The sequence below is a fragment of the Phyllobates terribilis genome, unplaced genomic scaffold (assembly GCF_046119375.1).
Source record: "Phyllobates terribilis strain yellow unplaced genomic scaffold, ASM4611937v1 Scaffold_7__3_contigs__length_470593459, whole genome shotgun sequence".
NCBI lineage: Eukaryota > Metazoa > Chordata > Amphibia > Anura > Dendrobatidae > Phyllobates > Phyllobates terribilis.
In genome coordinates, this window is record NW_027362767.1 from 148,388,431 (window position 1) to 148,399,771 (window position 11,341).

The 11,341-nt window shown below is 44.0% G+C and overlaps 1 protein-coding gene across 1 annotated transcript in view; it reads left to right on the plus strand.

The window, feature by feature from the left end:
* VPS45 (vacuolar protein sorting 45 homolog) overlaps positions 1-2,899 on the plus strand; it is a 55,281-nt gene extending 52,382 nt beyond the window's left edge. Inside the window, exon 15 of the mRNA XM_073639422.1 lies at positions 1,007-2,899. Within this exon, the coding sequence (XP_073495523.1) occupies positions 1,007-1,094 (88 nt within the window). The 3' untranslated portion in view covers positions 1,095-2,899. The remainder of the gene's footprint in view (positions 1-1,006) is intronic.
* The last annotated feature ends 8,442 nt before the right edge of the window (positions 2,900-11,341 follow it).

Here is an 11,341-nt window from a genome sequence, read left to right on the forward strand (position 1 = left end):
TTTTATGGCAGTGAAATTTTACCCGGTATCATAGAAGTGGGCAATTACTTTTCCCAAGGGGTCACATGGCCCTTCCACACACCCAGTATGATGACCTTACAGCCCTCCCACACCCAGTATGATGACACCACAGCCCTCCCACACACAGTATGATGACACCACAGCGCTCCCACAAATAGTATGATGTTCCCACACATAGCATGATGTCCCCACAGCCCTCCCAAACAGTATTATACTCCCCACAGCCCTCCTACACACAGTATGATGTATCCACGGCCCCCCAAATAATGTGACCCCCCCCTTAGCTCCTTACACAGTGTGATGTCACCTTAGCCAGATAGATTATGATGCCTCCACAGTATCACTCCACAAGTTCTGACTGTCAAAAAAACCCCACAAATAATACTCCTCTTACCCCGTTCCACCGATGCACTGGTTCAGTCAGAGAAGCGTGTGGACTGAGGCTCTGCACAGTCTCATTATTGCGCCTGTCCCACTGAGACTCGGACACACAGGCTGAATGGTGGAGCATGAAGCGGACAGCCCCCTATTCCACCATTGTTCAAATTGAGACTCTGGGTGAGAGCATTGTGGTGCTGTTCAGCAACACTCTCTCCCAACTCACGGGCAGTACGTCACTGTCCATTGGCTGTCCTGATAGTGGGCTGCACAAGAATAGCCAAATGGCCGGATGTTCTCAGGTCTGCGGTAATATGCTTCTCCAAGTCAATACTGTTAGGACAATACCAAACTTGTGATATAATATATGTATGGATTGGTCACTCCCTCAGGAGCAGCACTCTTCTTTTGTAAAATTCTTTTTTTAAATGCATGTGCTATGTTTGCACTTAATTTTTGTACGTTATATAATTTTGGATTATAATGGAATTTAGTTCTTTACATTACATAATACAAATTCCATGCTAATCCTATTACGTAATGCTCAGGTTACTGTAGTCTGCCTCTGTATTATATGTATGTGCTGATCATATGTCTCTGCTTTCAGTTTCCTGGAAGAAGTCCAAGCAGCTGGCTTCCACGGCCGCCCTTCAGAAGCCTACCAGGGGGCCGCGCGCTCGTCAGTCAGGCGATGAGGACAGAAACGTGGCATTCCTGCCTGCGCTGGGGGTCCATTGTCATGGTGTGCACTATGTTCTCGCTCTCTCTCCTCCTGGAGACTCCTATTGTACAATGTCTGTGTCATCTTTGCAGGGATTAGGGGCATCTTACATCAGTTCTCATGGACGACCACAACTATAAGACTTCCGCCCGTCCTTGTGTACAGAGCTCTGCCTGGTTTGGGGGTTTCTGGCCCCTCGTGGAGGCAAAAGAATATACGTTGTACCCAGATGAGCAGGGACAATGCAGTGAAGGGATGACTTATTTAATATGGGGATAATTGTATATAGAATCCTGCTCCCTTGATATTCAATGGCACAAACCTAGGCACTGCCCTTTCATCCAGCTGACGTCCTGGCCTGGAGACGTCAAGTTTTGTCTTTGGTTTCAGGTAAAATGCGGTGTTCATAGGACGTAGATGTATTTAAAAGGGTTCTTGCATAGGACGGGTATCACAGATGTGGCCGATCTGCTCTAAGGCTTCGTGCCAGCTGCTATGACCTAAGGGGCCATTGTGGCTTGTTTTTTTGTAAGGCATCTAGTAGATATAGAATTTTTGCTTATTTGACAGTGGTGGGCACTATCAGGACCACCTCACATCAGCTGGTATAACTGGGCACATAATGTTGTAATGCATGGGAAAGCCAGGCCCCGGTGGTGGAGGGGAAAGGTATCTACTCCCTGATATTACTTACATGGGAAATGGGGTTGTCACAAAACATACCTCCTTTTAAAGCGGACCTGTCCTTTCTCACAAAACCTGTAGAAAAGCATAGTCTTGCAACCCTAATCTCTCACGATCGCAAAAACTACAAGGGCACCAAAAGTAGTATGTGCAGGAACGGTCTCATGGTCTAGTTTTCTGATATGCCATCCTCTCTTTATCAGCATTCTGCCAGCACTATAGGTGCTGGAACTTTCTCCCTCCTTACTTCCAAAGCTTTGCTCCTGCCATTATCCAATGGCTTATCTGTTCTAAACTGAAAATTTGTCTCTGTTATGCCTATATACAGTTTGCCAGAAATGCTAGGCAAAGGCTCCACCTCCCTGTAGAGGGGAGCAAACGCTCCGCCTCCCTGTAGAGGGGAGCAAAGGATCCGGCTCCCTGTAGAGGGGAGCAAAGGCTCCACCTCCCTGTAGAGGGGCAAAAGACCTCCTGCAATTTGCGGTTATCTATTTCTGCAGCTCTTCTGTTAGAGCCGGATTTTTGCAGCACGAGCTCCTGATTTTCCAAGCCCCTTTTTAATTAATTGGATATTTGCAGACATTTCTGCCCCAAATCTTCTGTGTGAACAAACCCCTAGGAGGACTGTTACATCTCTGTATAATTTTCTGTACTCACTCGCTTATGGTATCCGGTGCGAATACATGGACGGCCTTGACCTCGACAAAACTTCACACTACTTTTTTCATTTCAATAGGTGAGTTTTGGGTCCAAACTTAAACCTTTCAGTAAAGGTAAAAGTTTATGTTCTGTTTCCTGTGCGATGGAATTGTTCCCTGTTATCAGCCACTTAAGATATGGCGGTGGCTGTGCACGTGCAATATGTGATAATGTAAAGGATCTTCCACTCTTCAGGAGTAGTAGTAGGCAGCTTTTACGTAATGATGTTGCCATCTTCTAGCTTTAGGCTGCTGTTCTCCAAGATTTGGCCCCCTGCATTTTGCCCCTGCACCCCTCCTCCGGTGTCTCCTGCAGAGACTGTATTATGTGTCGTGTGTTCTTCATGTATTAAATGAAAGTTCAATTGTAGATAAATGCAATACCTTGGTGTCTCTACCACTCTGGTCTGTGAATATTTAATGTACAGTATTATGGATTTGGGTCTAATGGAAGAAGGGTTTTTTTTTGTTAAAAAAAAAAAAAAAGTCCGAGATCGTGCTCTCTCCATCCAAATGCTCTGAAAAATGTGATGGTGCCACTTTAAAAAAAAAACACAAAGAAAACAGTGCACAAAGATGTGGTCAATCGCAGGCCACTCCGAAAGGAGAAGGGCACTCACAAACCATCCCCTATCCCTCCGAGCCAGAAGGACATGGCAAGGAACTGGGACAAATGGCTCCCCTTTGCCGAAGCTCAGCAAAAGCCCAAATAGTCCTCCACACATCCACCTGGGCTGCCACCCGAGTGAAAGCGGGGGTCAATCTAGACTGGTTCCTCTCCAGAAGGAGGTGAGCCGGCGTGAAAAGAAGGTTCCCAACCCTGGGTATGTACTGGATTTAATATATGAAAAAAACGAAGAGGGCAAATGAGTATACTGGCATAAATAAGCTTTATTATTTAAAAATTATTTTAAACAGTATCAAAAATGTGAAGACAATATGTAGACTTGCGGATCATAAATCCCACCATATCCTTAGACCCATAAAAAGGTAAAGGACTAGGTACCTAAAGCAGTACATCACAGATTTGAGATGAAAAAATAGGCACAAAAAGAAATAGCTATAAATAGGCATAGGTCCCCTAAGGAATGGAGTCCTAGGGGGAACCATAAAGATACATTAACATCATAGGGTGGGCTCAGGTCAGTGACTATCGTATGACACTTCACCTAGAGATACCATCCAAAAAAAAAACTGGATAGAGAGTAGGTAAAAGGAAGGAGATGGGAAGAAGGAGAAGGCGGGAAAGGTGGTATAAGCAAACATTGAAAGTACTAGACAGTAAAATGGGGGTCAGGTCAATTAGGTAAAGAATGTATCATTGAATTCATCATATAATATATCACAAACATGACCAAAATGACTCGCCCACAAAGGTATAGAAAGTTGCTCTTAAGGGGGACAGAGGAGGGCTGGTTGCTCCCGTCAGAACGGGCCTCGACGCGCGTTTCGCGACTGCTTTATCAAGAGGCATTGGATTTAATATATACCTGTTGAGTCAACCAGCTGGCTTAGATAGACCTCTAAGCGAGGCCTGGGGTAAAGGGATGCAGATTACCTTTTCTCAAGGAGATAGAAAGTGGTGGATAGTGCCACCTATTGGAAGAATCTACCATATAATCCAATTTTTAATGAACTTTATAACATAAAAACATATCAAAAGATCCGGACCTTCCTCCAATGTGATATCAGGGTAGAGTGGAGTTTTGACATGCGCTGCTGATTTTAAACATAATCAAAATGATCTCAAAGGGTTTCAGAGTCCATCTGACTCCTTCCTCAGGACACCCACAAATTAAAATGACACCTGACAGACGTGTGGTTAAATACACAGAAAGTTCAAATAAAAGAGGCAAAAAAAAAAGGCGGAGGGGGATATACCTCTATATGTGACATACGCTGGTTTCAACATCCATTAAAGCATACAGTTCAATTAAATTGGATAAATATAGGTCCGTTGTCTTGTTTTTATTTAAAAACCTTGTGTTATTAAAATAAGAAAAAAACAAGATGTGTAAAGGGAGTGAGCGTGTATGACTTTAATAACAGAGCAATGATGGGGTTGAACTCCTTTGATAGGTGATATACTCACTTTTGGGGGGTTCATCTGACATCCGGAGCTATGTGTGCAGTTCAGACAGGGTCGCTGAAGATGGATCCAACGGCCTTAGCAGGAAGGGATAACGATTGAAATAAAAGGATCATGTGGTATATAGATTAATGTGTGATAGCGGTTAGTATGTAGGGAAAAGAAAATAGGGGGGGTGTACAAAGATAAAATGTGTACTCTTTGTATAAAGATTAAAGTGTTATTACACCACAGTGCATCGTGCTGGGAAATAGAATAGAAATTAATTCAACGAAGTCTAGAGATTTAAATTGCAAATATTATTGTATTTAAAATCCCAAAAAAAGAAAAGAAAAATGAGTGTTTGATCATACTCGTGTATACGAAGCTCAAAGCTGCATAAGAACAAGCTCCGTATAGTGGCATGCTCCCATCATTGCTCTTTTATTAAAGTCACACACAGTCACTCCCTTTGCACTTCTTGTTTTTTTTCTTTTCTAAAAGGTTTTAAAATAAAAACAAGACAACAGACCTATTTTTTATCCAACTTTATTTATTAAACTGTACGTTTTAATGGATGTTGAAACCAGCGTCTGTCACATATAAATATACCCCCTCCTCTTTTTTTTGGCGCTTGTATTTGACTTTTCTGTGTATTTAACCACATACCTGTCAGTTGTCATTTTCCTTTGTGGAAGGAGTCAGATGGACTCTGAAACGCGTTGACTTTAAGCAACTTTCTCCTGAGATCTTTTAAATTGTCTTTTAAATCATCAACGCATGTCGTAAATCCACTCTACCCTGGTATCAGTCTGAAAACACTCATGGATATTGCAGCAGCTGACCTCAATGGTTACCCCTTCAGGTGAGCATATACCTTTTTTATCCTCACTAATTTTCTTGGATAAGACCCTTTTCCGCTTTGCATTTTTTTTTTTTTTTATCTGATCTTCCTCCAATAAACTCCTTCTATATCGTTCCCTTTTAAAAGTGAAAAATATTTAAACAAATCATCTCCATGTTTTAGGCCCACCTCTTCCTCAATGTAAAAAAAACACAAAATTTGAGCTTGGTTTAAGTTGGTATAGATGCAGCGCATAAATGCATGTTTCACAATGGCCATAAATCAGAAAAACCTACAAGAAGCTAAATGAACATAAACCCTGCCGTAAATAAATAAAAAGCTAGTGCATTTACATAAAATAGGGTTCTTAACACTTGTTAGTATGAAAGCTATCCCACCACGACAAGGTGAACCCGTTCGGGATTGTTCTACTCTGCCTAATATTAAAAACCTTACCATGTGTCAAAATTCACCTCTGTGTGAATCTTCCTCAATGTCCAGTATGTGGATCTAAGACAAGGATGTCAAACTCAAACACACAGAGGGCAAAAATGAAAAACTTGGACAAAGTCGTGGGCCAACTAGTCAACAGAATAATGGGTCCCAAGCAGTCCTTCTTACAGAATAATGGATTCCACGTAGTCCTCCAAACAGTATAATGGCCCCACCTAGCTTTCCATACAGTATAATGGGCCCCACATAGTCCTCCATACAGTATAATGGGCCACACATAGTCCTCCATACAGTATAATGGGCCCCACATCGTCCTTCATACAGTATAATGGGCCCCACGTAGTCCTTCATACAGTATAATGGGCACCACGTAGTCCTCCATACAGTATAATGGCCCCCACGTAGTCCTCCATACAGTATGATGGGCCCCACGTAGTTCTCCATACAGAATAATGGCCCCACATAGTCCTCCATACAGAATAATGGCCCCACATAGTCCTCCATACAGTATAATGGGCCCCACATAGTTCTCCATACAGAATAATGGACCCACATAGTCCTCCATACAGTATAATGGGCCCCACATCATCCTCCATACAGTATAATGGGCCCCACATAGTCCTCCATACAGTATAATGGCCCCACATAGTCCTCCATACAGTATGATGGGCCCCACATAGTCCTCCATACAGTATAATGGGCCCCACATAGTCCTCCATACAGTATGATGGGCCCCACGTAGTTAACCATACAGAATAATGGCCCCACATAGTCCTCCATACAGTATAATGGCCTCCACGTAGTCCTCCATACAGTATGATGGGCCCCACGTAGTTCTCCATACAGAATAATGGCCCCACATAGTCCTCCATACAGTATGATGGGCCCCACGTAGTTCTCCATACAGTATAATGGCCCCACATAGTCCTCCATACAGTATGATGGGCCCCACATAGTCCTCCATACAGTATGATGTGCCCCACATAGTCCTCCATACAGTATGATGGGCCCCACGTAGTTAACCATGCAGAATAATGGCCCCACATAGTCCTCCATACAGTATAATGGCCTCCACGTAGTCCTCCATACAGTATGATGGGCCCCACGTAGTTCTCCATACAGAATAATGGCCCCACATAGTCCTCCATACAGTATAATGGGTTCCACGTAGTTCTCCATACAGTATAATGGCCCCACCTAGCTTTCCATACAGTATAATGGGCCCCACATAGTCCTCCATACAGTATAATGGGCCCCACATCGTCCTCCATACAGTATAATCGGCCCCTCATAGTCCTCCATACAGTATAATGGGCCCCACATAGTCCTCCATACAGTATAATGGGCCCCACATAGTCCTCCATACAGTATAATGGGCCCCACATAGTCCTCCATACAGTATGATGGGCCCCACGTAGTTCTCCATACAGTATAATGGGTCCCACATAGAGGTGGTAGTTCTGATGTTGCAGACCAAGTATAATCACCTTGCAGGCCAGATTTGGCCCACGGGCCAGAGTTTGACGTGTATGATCTAAGACAACTAACTTTAGCAGGAGCTTCTCCCATTCTGCCCTAAAGATCACTAAGCACCACCCACTTGACTTAAGGGATGAGATCTGAGTGGTCACAAGCCAAAGATGGAACTGGTCAGCAGAAGATTAAAAGGAAATGTGTCCTCAGTAAATGAACTATTGTTCAACTCAGGATTTTGTGTCTAAATATATATTTTTTTATATTTTTGGCAATGTTTTTCTCTTCTCATATCATTTTTTTTTTTTATTAAAAGTTAAAACATTGCAATTTTCACACTGACCACTGGGGCTTTTTCCTGTTGTTTAAGAAATTCACATGTACATTAGCAGCAATGAACAGACCACACCCTTCTTGTATTGAAGCATCTAATGAGCGTGTGCAAAGGTGATTGTGAAGGGAGGGGGAGCTGTGACAATGCCTATTGTGATTGGAATCCTGGCTCTGCTGCTTATGAAAACTGCTGAAACTCTTCCTTTTAATTTATTAAAAACTTTTATTTTTAATAAAAATTGTAAAATAAAAAATTGACACATTTTTAAAAAAAAAATACATGTAACACAATACCTGATATAAACCACAGGTCATTTTCTGATGACACGTTCCCTATAACCTCTGTGATCCAGTAAGACGGCTTCAGTTTTTGTAAAATGCTGCTGCCTAACCAAGGATTTGTCCAGTCACCTCCAACTCTCGATATTATAAATTGCCAAAAGCTTCTGACTTGACAGTTATCAGGCCTATTGTATCTTTGTACTTCTTACTAATAACCCCCACCTCAACATTTCTGGTTGGTGCGCTAACATGGTTTTGCTATCGGTCTGCTGATCTCGAGAGACACTTTGGCTGCCGTCAGACAGAAGGTTGCAGGATGTTGTAATAAAGGCCAGATGTTGGTCACCCTCCTATGAAACAAGACATCTTTCACAATAGCCGTCTATTTGTAGTTCCACCGATGTCATGATTACCAGTCATGATTACGTGACACCCGGATCTTCCTCTAATGTGAGGTGCTGGGTCAAATAATCATGGAAATTGTCAGTATTGGTTGTTATTCTTAGGATCAAGTTACTACACAGCTGAGCGGGTACTACAATGGGATGGGCAAGAACGCCTAAAATTGTGTTATACTCCCTTCTACCCTCAAAACAGCTTTAAGGCTTGGACACCACACAATCTCTGAAGGTGTCCTGTCCTCTCTGACATCAAACAGATCTAATATGTTCTGTAAGGCTGTGTGCCCACGATGCGTTTTTTAAGCGTTTCCGCAGCGGCAAAAACGCTGCAGTAACGCATAAAAACCGCATGGTAGAAGGTCTGCCGTGTTCCCCAATGATAATCTGCATGTGCTGTGCACATGCTGCGGAAATTTCCGCTGCGGGTTATCATTGCGGAAAAAAACGGAGTACTACCAATTATTTTGCGGCAGTGCTGCGTTTTCTCCGCCATTGACTTGCATTGAAACGCATGGATTACACATCACTGTATATGTAGATGCGCATTCCACGCGTTTCAATGTGTGGATGGTACCCGGGTCTAGAGGACAGGAGACTCTCCTCCGGACACGGGTACCATAGAACCTGTAAAAAAAAAAAAAAAGAATAAAATAAAAAATAAATATTATACTTACCTTCTGATGGCCCCCGCTGCGCTCGTCCTCCCTTGCCGGCAGATCGCGGTGGACTGAAGGACCTGCGCTGACGTCATAGTCATGTGACGGCAGGTGCTTCAGTGTACCGCGATCTGCCGGCAAGGGAGAACGGAGCGAAGCAAGACTCTGGGGGCCATCGGAAGGTAAGTATAGATTTATTTCTTTATATTTAAACATTCTTTAAGGTCACAGTATATAAATCCATGCTGTTTGCATGGATTTATATAGTGTGACCAAGTTGTCAAGCACTTTCTAAGTGATGCTAAAATCGCTTGGAAAGCGCTTGACACCCACATGCGGAAATGCATGTGAAGAACGCTTCACATCCGCATGTCCCTGGCAGGAAAAACACATGTACAATCCGCATGTACAATCCGCATGCGTTTTTTTCTGCCAGGAAGATGCAGAAACGCTCAGGAAAAAATCCTGAGCATTTCTGCATCGTGGGCACATAGCCTTAGACCTATTTTACAACTCAACCCACAAATGGCTCATCGTATAGAAATCTGGTGAACATGAAGACAAGTCATCGTCTTGACTGATAAGGATCGGTCAGGAAAGTTCCTCAGCTTTTTCCCAACTGTAACCTTGGTGGGTGTGACTAAGTGACTACATGGTTTTTGCTAGAGCCTCTGGTGGTGAGGTTAGGCCTGGCCGCAGGTAAACGCCAGGTACCACTCAAGGGCAGTCCCCGGGACTGCAGCTGCTGACCGCAGGGTCAGAAGCACGGGTACATGGTACAGGAGGGCTAAGACAAAACGTGGTTAGACAGTCCAGGGTCGGGGCAGGCGGCACAGGTTCAGCGTAGCCGAGGTCAGAAGCAGAGAGGTCAGGCATGATGGGAAAACTAGCCGGGTCGGTAGCGGAATATAGATTCAAACATAAACATGGACTAACAGTAGAAACCAACATTCAAGTGGGGAGTGGAAGGCGGAGTTGCCTAAATAAAGGCCCTGCTTGCACGGGATAGGTCAGGTAACCTAATCTCTGCAGGACCTAGCAGGGTTAAATTCCTACAGAGACCGGTCATGCCCCCCTAAAGCTAAATGAATAGAGCAAGCAGATGCTGCATGAGGTAGATTAGCGGAATGGCCTGACATGGCTAGAAACCACATGGTGAGTAGAGGGGCGCTGGGGAGGCATGCGAGTTACCACCATGACATGGCCATTATCGTGCAGAAACAAGCTCTGCTATAAATTGGTTATGCAAATACTAGATCCCAAGGTTTTTCGGCAGCATATTGCCCCATCACACTGCCTCTGCTGTGCATCCTGGTGCAGTCTCTTCCTCATATAATTCATGTATTCCGATGTGCACACAATGGAAAATGTGACTCAAAGGATCAGGCCACCTTCTTTCATGGTCTAGTTTTGATCCTTGTGCTCATTGTAGGAACTTATGGAGGTGGAAAGTCTGGTGCTCTCTCACCAGTCTGTGACTCGCAGCTATCTATGATGTTGTGCATATTCTGAAACCATTCAATTATAGCCAGTACTACATTTATCAATCATTTGGGGTAAAGTCGTTCATCTGTGGCATCAGTCCAGACAGACTAGTCTTCATTCCCCATGTGCATCACTGAGCCTTTGGCACCCACAACCTTGTCGCAGGTTCACCAGTTTCCCTTCCATGGATCATTTTTGGTAGGGGATAACCATTACAAGACTCTACATACCCCAAAAACACCCTACAAGACCCAACGTATACTGGGAACACTCCACAAGACAAACCAGGAAGAGCCTACAAGATCTACTGTATATTAGGAACACCACACAAGACCCGCCGTGTACCAGGAACACCCCACAAGACCTGCCATATACCAGGAACAACCCACACATTCTGCCATGTACAAGGAACACCCCACAAGACCTGCTGTGTACCAGGAACACCCCACAAGACCTGTGGTATACCGGGAACCCCCAGAAAGTCTGGTTGTGTATTGGGAACACCCCACAAGACCTGTGGTATACCGGGAACCCCCAGAAAGTCTGGTTGTGTATTGGGAACACCCCACAAGACCTGCTGTATACTTTAAACACCCCACAAGACCTGTCGTATATTGGGAACCCCAAAAAAGTCTGGTTGTATATTTGGAACACCCCACAAGACCCGCTGTATACTTGGAACACCCCTCAACACCTATCGTATTTCGGGAACACCCAAAAAGTCTGGTTGTATACTGTGAACAGCCTATGAGACCCGTTGTATACTTGGAACACCTCACACGACCTTCTGTATATTGCGAGCAATATATAGTGAGCAACTCACCACAACACTTGTTGTACATTG